Source organism: Rhopalosiphum maidis, chromosome 2, assembly GCF_003676215.2.
Source record: "Rhopalosiphum maidis isolate BTI-1 chromosome 2, ASM367621v3, whole genome shotgun sequence".
Lineage (NCBI taxonomy): Eukaryota > Metazoa > Arthropoda > Insecta > Hemiptera > Aphididae > Rhopalosiphum > Rhopalosiphum maidis.
This window is the reverse complement of record NC_040878.1, coordinates 10,414,729-10,432,729: the sequence shown is the minus strand read 5'-3', so window position 1 is coordinate 10,432,729 and position 18,001 is coordinate 10,414,729. Positions and strand designations below refer to the sequence as shown.

The 18,001-nt window shown below is 30.6% G+C and overlaps 2 protein-coding genes across 2 annotated transcripts in view; one reads left to right on the top strand and one right to left on the bottom strand.

The window, feature by feature from the left end:
• Positions 1-18,001, bottom strand: part of LOC113553743 (NADPH oxidase 5) — a 71,601-nt gene that overhangs the window by 8,465 nt on the left and 45,135 nt on the right. Inside the window, exon 4 of the mRNA XM_026957245.1 lies at positions 14,542-14,653. Coding sequence (XP_026813046.1) covers positions 14,542-14,653 — 112 coding nt within the window. The remainder of the gene's footprint in view (positions 1-14,541; positions 14,654-18,001) is intronic.
• Positions 6,897-9,084, top strand: LOC113553745. Its single transcript, XM_026957246.1, has 3 exons — positions 6,897-6,964; positions 8,229-8,540; positions 8,731-9,084. The coding sequence occupies exons 2-3, from the start codon at positions 8,283-8,285 to the stop codon at positions 9,082-9,084; spliced, it is 612 nt and encodes a 203-aa protein (XP_026813047.1). The 5' UTR covers positions 6,897-6,964; positions 8,229-8,282.

Below are 18,001 nucleotides of genomic sequence, written 5' to 3'. Positions count from 1 at the left end.
TATTTAAAAATAAACTCAGATAATGGATATTTCCAGTAATAAACATACACTAGTCGACATGTAAATAGGATTTTTTTGCAGCTCGTTAAATATGCCAATAGTAATATTATTAATATTGTTATAAAATTTCATTGGCTGTGAAATGTATTTTGTATTTGCGACATTAATTCGTTAAAAATTATTTGTTATTAGCGGAACCAAAGATGATCTAGTTTTTTGAGTCATAAAACAATCACCAAGCTTAAAAAATTTAAACAGTTTAATGTGTTTAAAAGAAAGTCTCAATATTTTTTTTAAAGTAAACCATATTCTCTCTACAATATTATATTAATGTACGGATTTCATAGTTTATTTTCTTCTCAGTATTATAATATTATTATATATAATTTGAACTTAATAGCTTTTAATAATCACACAATTTGTATGAACTAAAATATATCTCTATCATAATAATAAATCATAATTTATAGGCTTTTAAAATAAATAAAATTAATGATGTAAATAAAATAATTTTATAATACTGTAATGACTACAGTTATTATTTGTAGATGACTAGTGAAGCTTATAAATAGAATTCTTAATAATTTTATAACAACTGTAAAAAATGTCTGTATCATTCTGTAAAAAATTAGGTAGAATTAAAAATAATATACCTATATAACATAACATATTGACAATGTACTTGTATAATAAAGTTTACATGTGGAAAAGTAGAGAGATGCCTACGTAATTCGAATTTTCAAAGTCAATAGAGGGTATTCTCTATAAGATAAGATAAACCTAAATTTGAATTATACTAGACAAATTAAATCTATAATGACTATAATTTTTGTTGAACAAACACGACAAAACGTATTTTGACAGACAAATATATAGGTAGATAGGTAGTTTATACCTGTGATGATGTTGTCATCATTAGCCACTTGTTGCTTACTGAACGCTTAACGACGTATACAATTCCTCTTAAATATAATACTTATCTACCGATTACGTAATTTTACCATTTTACTGCCAGAAGGAACGAATTATTTTAGCCGGAAACGTATCCGGTTGGCGGCGATTGAAGTAAAATATTTAAATAATGTATAGGAAGTTGTACTTTTTTACGTCTCGGGTACGTTTTATACATTCATATTTTTAAGCTGATAATATATAGTTGCTATTTATTTTTGTTTCGCGAAAATGATTAATATCATAGTATTATACTTCCCTCTCGTGTATAAATTACCTATACCTTTTTTTGCATGGCCCATTGTCTCTCAATGGTCCCACAATTGAAATGATGCGTACAAAATATATAATGTATTATATGTTTGATAATAATGTAATAAACGGATATGGTTTGGCGTATATAGATATATCAAACGATTTGAGAACTCAAAAAAATGCGTTCACACGGATATCGTGATCGTAAACCCAAGAAAACTATACCTGAATGAATTTGAAAGTTAATACACCAGCCACCTGGTGTCAAACACAATATTTTCAAGGACGTTATCCAGGAGTTTAATATTTTTGGGGATCAAAAATCATAACAAGTTTTTTTTTAGATATTAGTTTTTTACATTTTAAAAACAATATTCTTATAAAATATCAAAAACGAATTTTTAAACGTAAGAGAAAATAATATTTAGTATATAATTGTTTATTATTGGATGGTAATTAATATTCGATTTTATGTAATCAATTACAATAAAAATCTTTTTTTGTCTTAAGTATTTTGGTTTCACAATCACTTTCCAATAATGTTTTACATCGATCCATGTGAAATTCATATACATATTACTGTACCTACGCATTGAATATACGCCAAGCGTGTGATATGTGGAAATACAAAAATAACAATTCGTGACAGAATGACATTTTGTCTCTGAAAATTCTATCATAGCAACCTATTATATGTAAAGTAAAAAATACAAAGTTTACGTATTTTCGAGGTAAAAAAAAAATAACATTTGATAGTCTCAATTATTTTACCCATTGAACTGTCGCATAATTGTATGTATGTTTAATATTTATTTTACGTACAATATCATTATTATGCGGGCAAACGTGATAATATTTTTACACTTAAATTATGATTGTCATTGATGACAACGGGTAAATGAAAAAAAATAAAAATAAATAACACCGTCGACTCGTATTGGTACCTCTAATAGTAATAACTACTTCTAGATAAATACGCACAGCACATTATACCATTATACACATTATAGTTCATGTCATTCCAAACATTAACACGCCAATTAGACATTTTGTCACGAGCATTTAAAACATCGGACTAGCCTTAAAAATGCGCCGTACATTTTTTACGACCACGTAAATGAAACGTTCGAATGATTTAATCATCGATTGTCGGCGAAATATTACACGAGGTAAGTCCAAACGACAATTGATATTTGCATATTATTATGCACAAATTATAAGATACGTAGAATTACAGCGGCAGTATTAAAGTATTATTATTATTTTTATCACAGTGCCTACAGCCTACACCATAGTAGGCATAAATAACCATACCCAGTGCCGAACAATGATTAAATGAGTTATTGCGAGATAAATAAAAATGTTACGCGCCCTTCGACTTGAGAATATATATGAGTATGTTTATACGGTAAATCGTGAATTTTGTAATGAAATTCGTTCACACACGAAAAACATGGTAACAAAACAAAATATAAATTACAACGTCCCGATCGTTACAATCTATGAGTATAATAATAATCACGAAATATGCGTGATAAACCGTGTTATTACGATCGCATAGACGTGCGGCTAGAGTTTTATTACCGAGGGTGCTGAAATTTTACCTATAATATTACAGTCGTACACACACCCGCGGCGGCTACCAAACGCCTTCTTAACACCTACCTACCTATATATTTAATACATCCGTTTTTAACTCGTACGAAATTTAATAACGCAACACAACCATTTTTAAAATACGGTACCGAATTCGCATTTTTTTTTTTTTTTTATCGCACAAGTCAAACAATATTATTTAACACGAGCCAAACACGACGCATTATGATATTCACGCATATATCGCATACAATTATCTTATTACTCCAGTTTACGTAGTTATTACGACGTTTTTGAGAAAGCACTACAACACTATATCGTATGATCGTGTGAAGTTACAACTGTATGAAAATATTTTTTATTTTTAAGCTGTCTATGTATGGTTTCAGATTCGCTGTTCAATGTCGTCTTACATCGCCGTTCTGGTAAGCAGAATAATGTACAAATCTGAATATTAACGAGTTGAAAAGATTAAAATTAAGTTACTTTTGACTAGGTTACTAAAGAGTAACTTTAAAAAAAAAAGATACTTCTGACCTTTGAATTTATTTATTTATTTATTTTATATGTTTTAATGTATATTATAACAATGGTATATAATATTATAATGACTTCGTCGACACAGGGTTTATTGTTAACGTTATCCGTGGCGGCTGTCGTCGGGCGACTCGAGCCAATACGTTACAGTCGCAATGGTAGCGTTCTGTACGATATGACGAAGACGACGGTCGGTGACATAATCTCATCGTTCGAGAACAGTTCGTCGTCGCTCGGCAAAGGGGTAATGGTAGTGGCGATCCACTGGTCACGAAGCGGCGGAGGCGATGGAATTAGCGGTGGACCTAACGTAAGTGGTGATGGCGTCGAAGAAGACGTACCGTACGGTTTCTTACGGAATCTGCAAGCCCGCTACAAGCAGCCCGTGTACGCCGCCGATCTGGACCGTCTGTTGTCCGACGGCCGTTCGCGGGTCACGGATCGCGAAGACGACGCGCTTCCCGAGCCCTGCCGACGTCCTGTAAGCCCCGGCCTCGGGTCTCTGTTGCCACTGAAGTCCCGGTACGTGGTCCTGTTTCGCGGCATCGTGCCGTCGGACCGGGACCCAGACCCGTTCGTCGAACTGGTCCAACTCAACTACACGTTTTGGGACGTGGACGTTTACTACTTGATCGTAGCTGTCAACGGTCTCGACCCCGCCGTCCGACGGATGGTGTACGACGTGTGGCACGACCTCTCCATTTACAAGTGGGTATGCGATCGCGGTCCGATCGATATATTATAGTATAATATTATTAATCGAACATTTCGAACGAGAAAACGTGCGTTTAAATACAATCGTAATATTGGTGAATATTTTAAAGTATAAAAAAAAAATTCAACATATAATCAAAAATGAACGTTCCTAAATTATTAATACTTTATAATGTAACGTACTAGAAAATCAAAACATTTTCGAAAAAAGTAAACTCAATTGTATATTATTCTATTTCAATTGTTACTATATTAGCACAAAATTCTATATTTTCATTTTGGAGGTGAAAGAAAAGATAGATTTTAGTGGCAAAGTGAAGCATCATACGAGTGCACGTAAGGTGTCAATTGACTCAATTGTGTACGTTTTATATATGCATGTATTAGCTACAACTATAACACTATTAATTTATTTGGTATATTTCAGTTAATACTCGATATAATATTAATTATTTAGCATCGATATCTAGGTACTACCCAGAGTGCGCGTTATGATATTCCGGCCAATTCGTGCATATGTTGTAGTCTGTTTGATCGGTAAAAGTAACAACTTGCATAATTTTACGATGTAGTGTTAGTCACAAATAAACGTTAAGTTTTTATTTAAATGCGTACACATTGTTTAGATGACATTTTTATAATCACATTTAGGTATATTTTATATGTAATACAAGTGAGTGACTAAAATTGGTTCGACGCGCTTAATATAATGCAAGGCCGATGGTTCGCGACTATTCCATTATTCGTTGAAAGAACAAAAAAAATCAGTAGTTATATAATAGCAGCAGTTACATATCGTTGCATAATAACGTTCGGACGAATTGATTATTATTTGACCGGTGACACGCAGACGTATTAGATACATCATAAACTTAATATCTAATGCATATTATTGTGATTTCCCGAATGGGTGGACGTGCGCGTATGTTAGTCTGGCCGACGACTTAATTGATGAGTTCATGGGAGGTTTGTCGAAACGCTATAATATACCTACCGCCCGACGACCAGCGGTGGGCCGATGCGCGCGTGTATTATAATATAATACTATATAGGCACGCGGAAAATTAATGACGTGAACGTATTATTATTATTACTATTATTACTGCATCATAATATTATATGGTGGAGATATTAATATTATGTATAGTAAAAGAGAAAACCGGAATATTAAATTATCGTCGTTTCGGAACCGGCGCAACTATATAAGATAATACACAGCGCAACGACAAACCAAATGCATGCACGCGCGCACGTATAATGTGGAAGTGCGGCAAGAGTAAATGAGCTGCGCGATGGGTACCTATAGGTAGGTAGATAGGTTAGCTAGTCGGGTTAGGTATATACGTATGTAGGTATTATTATACTTCCTTACCCATCCGGTGAAAACGCGACAGAACGCCGTTTTACAGCCGATACACTATAAATTAAATTCCTTAACGATGTGGTAAGACGTTCTCGTGGTATATTAATATGTGTGCATGGCACCAGTTCGTGAGTAATGTGTTCCGCAACGTACACGTAGGACGTCTACGTGCTATTTTTTTTCTTTTATTTTTAGCATTTTACCTGTTGTACGACCAATGTACACGTTAAATAAAAGTATATATTATATTTTTAACATGCAGTGTGGGATATTATATGAAAATAATTTAGAATAATTCGTCGACAGTGATGTTTTAACGTCCGTAAACACGGATTGTTTTTGTCGTTTCATAGAAATCGTTTTTGGTTTTTTGTTACCTATGACAAATTGCTATCATTTAAATCGATTGAGTTTGAAAATAATAGGGATTTTGATTGATTGTCAGATGTCAGAGTATTTTCGAGCGTGCGATTGATCATAACTCAATAAGAAATTATCCAATAAGGACAATGTATAATGGCAATTTTACAAAAAAAATAGTTTCAAAAAAAAGCAACTTTAATATTATAATATTAAATTTATTTATTTTCCATGTCTTTTCTCGGAAAATAAATTGAAAACCATACGACTATGTATAATATTTCGTTAAAATAAACCCAGTCGATTTTTATAATTTCTTATTGTTTGTAACAGTTTTAAACAATTTCAAATCATAAATTATAGATAATAAAATAAGACTAACAAAACAATATATAAAATCATTAACACGGGAAATAACCTTTATAGTTGACACTGCGTCATCTATAGCAGTTGGTTTGTTATACTATCAAAATATATTATCGATTCCTGAAATATTTAAATAAAGGTTCCAGTTTTCGTCGGTTATGCAATTTAAATCTTTGCTTCGCTTACTCTACCTATATATTTTGTCAACAAAAATTATATCGATACTGGAAGTGCAAACGTCGTTGTCGCTACAGTTTAGGTATACTCGAATACGAAAATGCAATATTTATGATCTTTATTTATTATCATATAGGCCTATAACGAAATAATTACGACCACTGCTAAGAGAATAACGAAGTTTTTTTCTACACATCACCCCCTAGGGTAATCGTGGTGACGCGAACCGTGATCAAAATCCTAGATCCGTTTGCCAACAATGCTGTCGACGGCCGGTTCTTGAATCTACCGCCGCGGTCACTGAGACGAATACCGAGCATACTGCATTCGCGTATCGAAAACCTGCGGCAATTCCCGCTGCGGTTCATCGTCAACAATCGGATACCGACGGTAATCGCGACGAGGGACGGCACGTACGTCGGCCAGGACGGCACGTTCGCCACGGTACTGGCCGCCAAAATGAACGCGACGCTGGTTTACGTTTCCGAGCCGTCAGCCAACGGTAAGATCTATTACGGGTACAAGTGGGCTGACGGCCGGGCGTACGGCACTTTTGCGGGGGTGATCGGCGGCTGGGCCGACGTTTCGGTCAACGGACACTTTCTGAAAGACTACAACTGTTACTTGGCCGAGCTTACCAGACACGTAAATTACAACGCTTATTATTATTATTAGACTTAAAGACGAGTGTTCTATGACGTAATGATGATAAGAGTATTTAATAATTACCGACATTTTTAAATCATCATATCCGTCATATCTCCGAAACCGTTGTAATTTATCTTTATTTGTAAACGAAGTTAAATAATTCAAAAAATATTCCTTAAAATTTTAATATTCATTTACCATAATTTTTTGAAACATTATTTACTTAATAAATTACAGTATAGGGAGAGGATCTCATTAAAAAACAAAAGTGTGTATAATAAATTTAAAGTATTTTTGAAAATCGGAAAAATCAGATTTTGATAATCAGTATTATTGAAGAAAAAAAGGTAGTGAGCTACTTGATGAATTACTTTATATACTTTATGTAAATACCTAATTAATATTGAGTATTTTCTCAAAAACTAAATTATTTATTATAATAATTATCTCACAGGTCGATAGGTTGCTTACGATTTTATATATAAGAAATAAGAATATTATATATGTATGTGTATAATTTATTGTGCGGATACATTATATATACTATTACAGCCGATGCTTGAGGGCGTCGTGTAGAAATCACTGTGAAACAGAAATCATAATTTATGACTGGCTAAAATGTCTAAAAACAAGTTGATCTTTTTTTTTTTTGATTTTCAAACATAACTAGTACGAACACTGTATACATAGCTATTACTATTATAGTAATGTTTTAAATAGTTTTCCATTGAAATAATATGAAAACATTGACATGTACAGTGAATAAAAACATATTATAATTTACTGCCACCAGTTGAATTTAATAATAACAATACTCTATAGCGTGTATACTGTATGTTGTAAATACATAATATACAGACACGATATTATTATGAAACTACGATTTATAGTAAAAATAATTACCATGCAAGTTCTCGGGAAACGAATTGTTTTTTTTTTTTTTATATTAAACGCAGTTTGCATTTTATATATGTTTATATCGCAAGTATAACGAACGAAATAATATGTAATATCATTTATTTTGCATATATTTATAAACAATAATGTATAATCGATGGTAATACGTAGGTATTGCGTGTAGTTCGAGTGCACATTGACAACACTATTGCCCATATTCGTAACAGCTTATAATATAATATATAATATTGTAATATTATCGTATGGCCCGTATTGTTGTGACTTTCTAATAATAATAGGAACATATAGTAGGTATGTATTTTAATATGTTCATACATAATATGGATTTTTACCAATTCAACAGATAACGAGCGACAAGGTGTGTTTGCTCACGCCCAAAGCCGGCGTTATCCCGCCGATGATGACCGTATTGATGAGTTTCCAGAGAGAAGTTTGGACGATGACGGCAATCACGTGCGTACTTGTTACTGTCATATATTTCGCGGCTGCGGCGTTGGACACGCACAGGCCAGGACCCACGGGATGCGATTTAGGACTGGAAATCTACAGAATTTTCATCGGTGCGCCGACCAATCTAATTTTCGCTTACTCTTGTCGCAGGATATTGACTTCGTTTTGTCTGTTTTTTACACTAGTCATTTTGAACGCATTCCAGGTAACTGTCATTAAGATTGCGGTGACATATTTTACTTGCAGCACGAATAATATTATTGTATATTATATTAAACTATTTACAATGTGTCCGAATAAAAATATTTTTGTTGTCTCATCGACCATTTTAAGTGCAATGACTTATGTCCACGTTCTGTAACGCGATTATAATAGACCATTGACGAATGTTATAGGGATCACTAGTGACGTTCTTGAGCACACCGATGCACTATCCGGATGTCAATACATTTACCGATCTGAAACAGTCGAATTTGCCGATTCGAACATCCAGCATCAGTTTCAAGGAAATATTGACCGGAGACCCTAACTTGAAATCTCTAGCCTACCGAGTCGAGAAGTGGGAAAAAGAAGAAGACATTCATAATTCCGACGGCAAGTTCGCTGGATTTGAGCGCGTTAATGTTTTCAATTTGGAGCATTTCAAAGACGTATTATTCATCGCCAATAGGAACAACACTCGCGTACTACACACGATGAACGAGTGTCTGATATCGTACTTTATATCATACGTAGTTCATAGGTTATGATAAAGATAAATACCCACTCGGAACGACATTTTTGCCTTGAAACTTTACGAATGTTAGTAATGTTCATTTGTTCTATTTTTTTAGGAATTCACCGTATAAAAGAAGAATAAATATCTTGCTGTCATGGATTGATCAGGCTGGACTGGTATTCAAGTGGAACAGTGACGTTTCCAAGTATATATTTAATAAATACAAGCCAATCAATCCCAAAGATTACGATACTTCGAAAGTTTTTTCTGTCAGAGATCTTGAAATAGCATTCATTGTTTTATCATTCGGAATTATCTTGAGCATTACTGTATTTATCATTGAAATTATGATTATGCACATAGCACCGAAAATGCGCACACCACACCCTCGTCATCTTCCATTCTTACATTAATACATTGTCATTAATCAACATTCAACGTAATATAAATTAATACTTTCTACTTTAATACATAATAAAAAAAATGTTAAAAATATATTTTTTTTTTTTTAATATTATATCAATATAAAAGTTACAGTCTATAGAGGAGGCACACTGTTTTATAATACTGATAAAATATTTACACGCACAGATTAAATGTATTTAATAGTATGTCGATGCCTGTGAAATATTTTTTTAGAACCTGTAACTAATTTTGAGTAGTTTCGTGGATAAATTAATAGTATTAATTTTAAAATGATAAAAATATAAAAATATTATACATCTTATTTATGATTATATCTTATAAAATATAGTAAAAGTGATTCTTTATTGTATTTTAAAAAAAAAAATAACAGTATATTTTTCTATAAAAAAATGATTAATTACGTATAAACAAAACAACAAAACGGCAAGAATAATTCAATACTAAGCAACAAATAGAAAATAAACTAATTTCATGAATAAATTTTAAACAATTACTGTACAAATTTTGCCTTTCCTTTTTAATATAATCTGCTGGGCATATTTTTAATTGGTCAAGAAATATTGCCTGCAGCTCTCAAATAGTAGTTAGGTAAGAAATCAAGTGTTTAACGTGAATGGGTGCAAACAAAAATCTGAAAATAATTGCTTTTGTAGGTTATATGAATGATGAAACACACTTATTTACATTATAATGTGATTCGTTAGACTTATGATATTACATAATTGTCCCCTATTACAAAGTAAAAAACATAAAAATAGCTTCAAGTTCGAATTTTGAGGGTCGTTTAGTAAGTACAAGTTAATATAATGGTCAAAACAATGTCTTAAATTAATAAAACGTTGTATTATATTATGCTCATTTATAAATTAATTTCATAATAAAAGTAAAATCAATACCGTTGCTATTGATTACATAAAAATATCTGTTTAAAACAGTTATTTATCTATTTATTTTTTTTATGATTACATCAATGACTAATGTGTACAATTATTTTATCATTACAAAGACAAATAATTAGACGCTTGTATCAAAAGTAATAATTAGAAAATAAAGTATTGAAGAGAGAATAACCAACGCATAATTTAATAATCATTAATTACACTTACTATGTATTTATAATACGCGTAGTTACGTGTATTTTATTTATTGATCTTTGTTTTTTTTTTTTTTTTTTTTAAATATAATTTTACATTTCTTTTTTATTATTCACTGTTCCATATAGTCTTAACGATAGCATTAATCAATGAATGACTATAATTGTCTATAACTAATAATTTTTACAAAATATGTTGACTTTAATTCTGTATAGGTAAATATACTACTAAACCTACATCACATTATTATTATTATATTTCTATAAATTAGCTATATAAGGTAGTATAAGCTTTATCCGTTGAATATAATATAAAATTACTTTGGTGTTTTGTTTCTCCAATTTTGTCTCATTAAGCCCTGAAGTAAAACGCCTTTCTACAATAAATACTACCTATATATGTATATTAAATTGGGTCTCGTTCTGTAATCCATTATTTTCATTTGATTCGCGTTTACAAGCGGCATGGCATAGGTAAACGCGCTCGTCTATAAAGATCATAAATAATCAAACTCGTTGGATTGTCGCGGTGAACATATATTATACTCTACTCACACATATATGTTTATCTACCTATATATATGTTATGTATCATATAAAAAAATCTTAACTCGTGGTAGTTACGTCTTTATCTTTGCCGGTCGATCGTTGCAATAAATTTCAGAGCCGGGCGCGAGCAGCACGCGACGCAGTTTCTCAAAAGCGCACAAGCGTTTTCACGCGTGCTGCAATAATAATAATAATAATAATAATAATAATAGTTATTATATAGTAAACCTGCCCGTACTTACACGACTGTACCTTATCAACAGACTGTGCTCAGAACAATGCGACCGTTGCACAAAAATTCTGCTACACCCAAAGCGCAGAACGATTTATTAAAAGCGAATATAAAACATTTAATATTATTATTATAGCAATAAAATTCAAGACGAAATAAATTGCTATTATTCTGGTTGTATTGGGATTTAATTTCACCAAAACTATAATTTATTATTATTACTCTATTTTTATGTACAAAATGAATCATATATATTTTTTTTTTATAACGTCACAATTTGAATAATTTGTTGTAAAGGGGCAGACATGGTTTTTAATGCGGTCGTAATGTTACACATATTATGATATACGAGTTCAAATTGACCGATTATATTTCTTATACATAGTTTTTATTGGATAATAAGTAACGATCAGGGAAAAATATTAAGTGCACTTATGTACAATTTTATATTTAATATTATCCATATTGTGACTTAATCTTGTAAGTTATATAGCAAACATAAAAATATAATACTAGGTAATTTGTTTATACAGTTTTTATATTTTATCGATAAAAGTTGGTGTGCGAGGTTGAAATGAGGAAGGAGAGGAGATAATTATTATACTAAATACAAATTAATTATAGCAATAAGAATACTTTATGATTTGTAGGCCAGTGATTTACATAAAACGATGATTTATTTAAATTAAAAATGTGTAAGCAATTTTAGTTATTGTATATCTATAAAATATAAACATTTTGGACCTGATATACTTAATACATAATTTTTGAATAAATAAAATGTACCCGTATCTTATAACGAGGGTTGTTTGATAGTTTAATATTTAAATAACTAACAAGTTATAATTAAATAACCGCGTTTGGTGCAGTAACTATGTATTTGTATTTTGTAAAGAAAATAAATTAAGTGGGTACCTATAATAAATTATGGCAAAACGCCAGTTAATAAAAAAAAAAAAGTAATTTGCACTTAACACGAAATATGATTAAAAAAAATCTACGAGATTAAAAATAATCATTTCGCCTCCAGAATATTGATATACGTTCATATACGTAAATAAAAACGACTTGGATTCCGAACTTCGTGTTTGGCGTTTTATACCGTTAAGTATATTTATGACAATATTATTATTACAACTAAGAAACACGAACGATTAATGATTTAGTCTGATCGATTCGAACTGGTATTATACATATAATATGGGCACTCTCGCTTACGATCTTAATGGGTAGGTATTTAAAATTTATTATGATCGTATCGTAAAATTCATAATACGATTATTTTGTTTATGTATATATTTTTTTTTTTTAGTTAACTCGTTTAAACTATGACGTAACACCACAAAACACATATTATTTGACCCAATTGTTTTTTTATTTTAATTTTTAATTACTCATAATAATAATATTCATGATTGAACACGCGCCGCATACGTACGTATGGTATGGTCGCACTACGTATGGTTGCACGCCCCGCACTGCAGTAGTTGTACGCGTATAACTTATTTGTAAGACCGAACATGTCCTGCAGAATGGGTGGGCCCTAATAACGAGAATAATAAAAAATAAAAAAAAAAACCCATCGGCCGTATAGCACCGGACAACTACGATACGATCGTGTACGACAATGTCGTTTTTCGTGCTCGACACCGCCGTTCTGACACACGACAATTATATATTGGCATGTGTCTGCAGTCACGGTCACTATCAATTTTCTTATCGAACAATATCTTATGAACATAATATAATATAATACATATACATATTACGCATACAGTGTTGTACACGGTACGCTGATATAATATTGTTAAGTATATATTATATACGTATATGTAAATAACCTATCAATATCAATCATAACAATATTAATATAAAAATACAAAAACAAAAAAACACTTTTACTTTTTAATAATATCATTATGTAGGTACATAAGCGTATAATATATGCACATTATTAAATAATTGAAGTTTAAGATTTATGTGCGTTTAAGAAATATTATTGTGTACGACAGATTTAGATATAATAATAATAATAATAATAATATATATCAACTCGTTTCTTTTCCCTCGTCGAGACCACACCGATTTTCAACAATTGTATATACTGAATTCGGAAAATACATACACGGGGTACGATAGATATAGATTTATATTCGTGGATATTTTTTTGTCAGTAGGAAGGTTTTTATCTGAATACGCGTGTTGTATTTCACAACATATTATAATATTATGCAGTGCTACGTTGTATATTATGGATAACAAGCTACCTATGAGTGATATACTATGTTGGAACGTTTATATTGTATAATACTGTTGAATATATAATTTTTTTAGTTCTTGGAAGGGTGCGTACTTATATGCTACAAGCTCCCAACACTCCTCTCTCTAAAGTTACGACCTAAACGTTATTGGATATTGTGTATTAATCAATAATAATATGAAGTAAAAGTATTCATTCATATTTAACCTATAAAAACATTGAATTAATTAATTTCATTATTAGCCGGAGCGTAAGATTTTTTTTTAATAAAATTATTATGCAATTTTTTTTTTATTATTATTTGCTAAACAGTCTTATACTTAGCTTAATATGCTATATTATAATTTAATATTAAATAAGTGACGGTTAATGTAAGGGACAGCTGTTTTTATAATATATTAATATTTAATAAATTGATGTAACCAGAGATTCGGTGAAAGCTCGTTGATCGCAACGATATACATCAAATAACAATACAATATAATATAATAACATGCGTAGTACCTACCTAGTACCTATATAATTATTAGATACAATGTTTTATGCATATTTTAAGATAAAAATTGTTTTTAAAATATATAATATCTATGTATAGGAATTTAAATGGAATAGTATAAAACTTATTAACTAAAATTCTTAATGATTAATGATTTTCATTTAAGCCTATTTATATAATATATGTTTGATATTTCAATTTTGTGTTTTCTTTTTAATATTATGACTTTATAAGACTAGCGATTTTTTATTATGAATTATAAATGGATTTTTATTCGCAAAAATAAATACTATGATTTTTTTTTTTTTAAATGACGTACACTCATTAACTTGTTGGTAACTTGTGTTGTGACATGGTAATTTAAAGATAAAAAAAACACTATGTCAACCTTATTAATTACTTTATTTTAGTATGTAATTTCATTGTACTTACGCCTTTCGCTTGAAATATCTGATAAAATTTTTGTAAGCTTATAGGTTGATCACCACAGAGCACGTAAGCCACACTTTCTAACTGTTCAGCTAAATCTCCTTGTTTTTCTTCCCTGTTGAAAATATCATACATTTAGATAAAATTTTGGTCTTATAATACATATAATATAGAGTTACATTATTAGGAAGAATTATACATAGTAGGAATTATATAATTTAAACACGTCTTAGTTTTATTATGGGTTTTTTTTATTGTAGCAGATACTTACTGATCTAAGATTTTTCAGAATTGTACATTATAAAATACTCTAAATTAAAAACGTATTTATGACCCAGGAAGCAAAGTAAGAGTATATAAGTATACTTTTGTATTATTTCAATATATATTATATGAATAAAATGTCGTACTGTATTCCCTAAAAAATGTACTAACTGAAGGAAATTTAAACTAGACGATAACAAATATAATACATTTAAAATCGGAAATCGTATAGTTTTATCGGTGGCCAAAAATCAGTTTGGTTATAATACTTTTTTTTTTTTAATTTTTCATGGGTAGAATGCGCATCTATTCATTTTGTACTCCGCCTACAATAATTACAATCATAATCATTATACTGGAGGTTATAGTATACTCGTATTTTAATTTTTTACGAGTACAGAAAATAGTCAATTTACACCCGATAAATTTTAGTTATCCGTCGCCAAATCATCGTGAAACTAAATCTTGAATTATAATATATTATTTTTATTATGGGTATGTGTGTTGTAAAATAAAACGAGCCATTAAAATTATACAATATATAAAAAAAAAAATAATGCTAATTAAACGGCACACGTTTTTTTTTTTTTATTTATTATGATTTCTATCGTTTTTTGTAGAGATGTCGAACTTGATTACAATCAAGTTGAGTAATATATTCCTCAAAATCGACATAATAGTCGTATTTATGAACGCGACAATGTGTATTTATGGGAAACGCTGCACCGGAGGACCAGAGGTTTCTCAATAAGGAGCACCGGCGTGACTGCTGCAGCGCTGCGTATTATATCTAAAGCCGATTGCCACACAACCGGTGGAAGTTATACTTCATGTGCACACTACACACACGGGCCCGGGCGTTAGACGCCGCGAGTTTCCGACCTGACCAGATCTGAAGCGGGATAAGGCGTGCTCTCGTATTTTTTTTTATTATTATTTTCTTTTTATCCTTAATTCTAAAACAAAAGAAACCTGTTCTGACATGAGCACCGTGTGCCGTAAGTCTGAGGTGTCATATTATTATTGTTGTTTACGGACTCTCGTGTTAATAATACGGGGCACGGCCGATGAGAATATAGTGTTGTCCGGTACGCCATTTAAAAATATAGGCATATTATTAAAATAATCTCGAGGATAAAACAAACCGGTAAGATTTAGGTGTTTATACGGTATTTCTCGATACAAATCTGTGTCAATTAGTAGGTAATCATTTTAGACTAGCAATAATATAATATATGTATATTATAGACAAACTAATGCACGATACGCATAATATTATTTTCTACGCATTTCTTAAAATTTAATCCGTAAAACCATTGATTATAAATACTAATAAATACTAGTATTTATAAATTTATAATCAATGGCATAACGTTCAAAAAATGGAAACGGTTTGTATTAATTATCTTTATCGCCGTTGCTGTTTTGAGGTACATAACTTATAGGCGGACACCGTGTTATAAAAATTAACAGACTTTTAAAATGTTAAGTATTACGAAGTATTATCGTACAGTTATTATTATTGCTTTTTTTGCGTATCGAATTCGCTGACTCACTGTACTGCAGTGTTATACCTATGTGTATATATTATATTTATACACTGCTGTTGGGACCGTAGGAGATGATTTATAAGATTTTTATTAATGGTTACAACAAGTTCTCGCGCTTCGGATAAATTCGTAAAATCAAATCCTATATAATATGAGTGTTATTTTTTTTTCGCTTTCTACTCCACGCACCTTTTGCCGGAGCCCGGCTACTGAATATATCAACTGCAGATTAATGGGCACATTGCGGAAACCGCTGGACAGTGATCAATATAAACCGCCAACCGGTTCGACCCACGTCGCCACAGCCAGTCGTATTGGAAACCATCGTGATAACGACTAATTAGGGCGAATAATAATTAAAAGATAAACATATATATAATAAAAAATTATAATATGGTTTGAGAATTACACGTGCACCTACATTTGTCTAACCGATCACCGCTAGTTCGCGTGTATGTGTATGTTGTGCTGCAGTCTCGGAAATACCTATATCATATTTTATTATTGTTCACACGTAATTTAGAAACTTTTTTAAGTCGTCGGTTCGGCACAATAGGTGCTATCGTAAAAGATAATACTATTAAAATATATATATATATATATAATAAAATAAAACTTTTAAATCACTATTAGGCATTAGTAATGGAGACTTTAATGCCGGAAACCACAAAATATAGGCAGTATTAATTTTTCATCCGAAACGATTTTTATTATTTCTTAATCACATACAAAATTATATTTCATTGTTAAGATGGAATTAAATAGGTTATATACAATATACAATATAAATATATACATAGATATAAAGATATAATACATTTTTGTTTTTAAATCACGTTCATGCAAACTCATACATACATAATTATGTGTTAGTACCTGTAATGTGTGTTATTATTGAAAATAACCCTGGGAAATGTATTTTTAATTTCGGTATTTGATAGAGACAAAAAATGTAATAGATTTAGCTTATATACTTCTTCATTTTTTAGTAAATTTTACATTAAATTTAAAATAGTGTATAATATTAATTATTATTGTTGGTGGAAATTAATAATAATATAGGTGGATCATGCACTGTATCTTAATTTTTATTTTATAAAATTAAAAACCTACATTCATATGGCGAATTTAAGTACTTTTTAAATTAATTCTAAATAGTACAATACATTGAAAAGTTTCTAGTTAATGTATTATAATTGCTGCTATACATACATCCGATAAATGTATATCTTACTTGGTCAACGTTAATTACTTTAAATAATATTTATTTGGTTTTGTTAAGACAAACATATTATACAATTATTTTATAACTGTTACATTATAAAAAAAAATATGTACTATGCAATGAAAAAAAAAAAATAATAAAACCACCTGCTAAGCAATGGTTCGCGACATGATTATCGGAGAATTTGATCTTGAAAACAGCTTGTGGTACACATGATAAATGCCGTGGGAAACATCGCACAGTAGTCTTAGTCTTGGACACAAATCAAAGCAGTTTGATTAGTATGATTAGTTGTAAAGCATGTTAACAACGGTTCGCTTACATGCAGCTTTCCTAAAATAAGTACATTTGATTCGATATGATCGTATTATTGTAATCAATTTATTTTCACTAGAAATTGATAAAGATAATAGAAAGTTCCTAG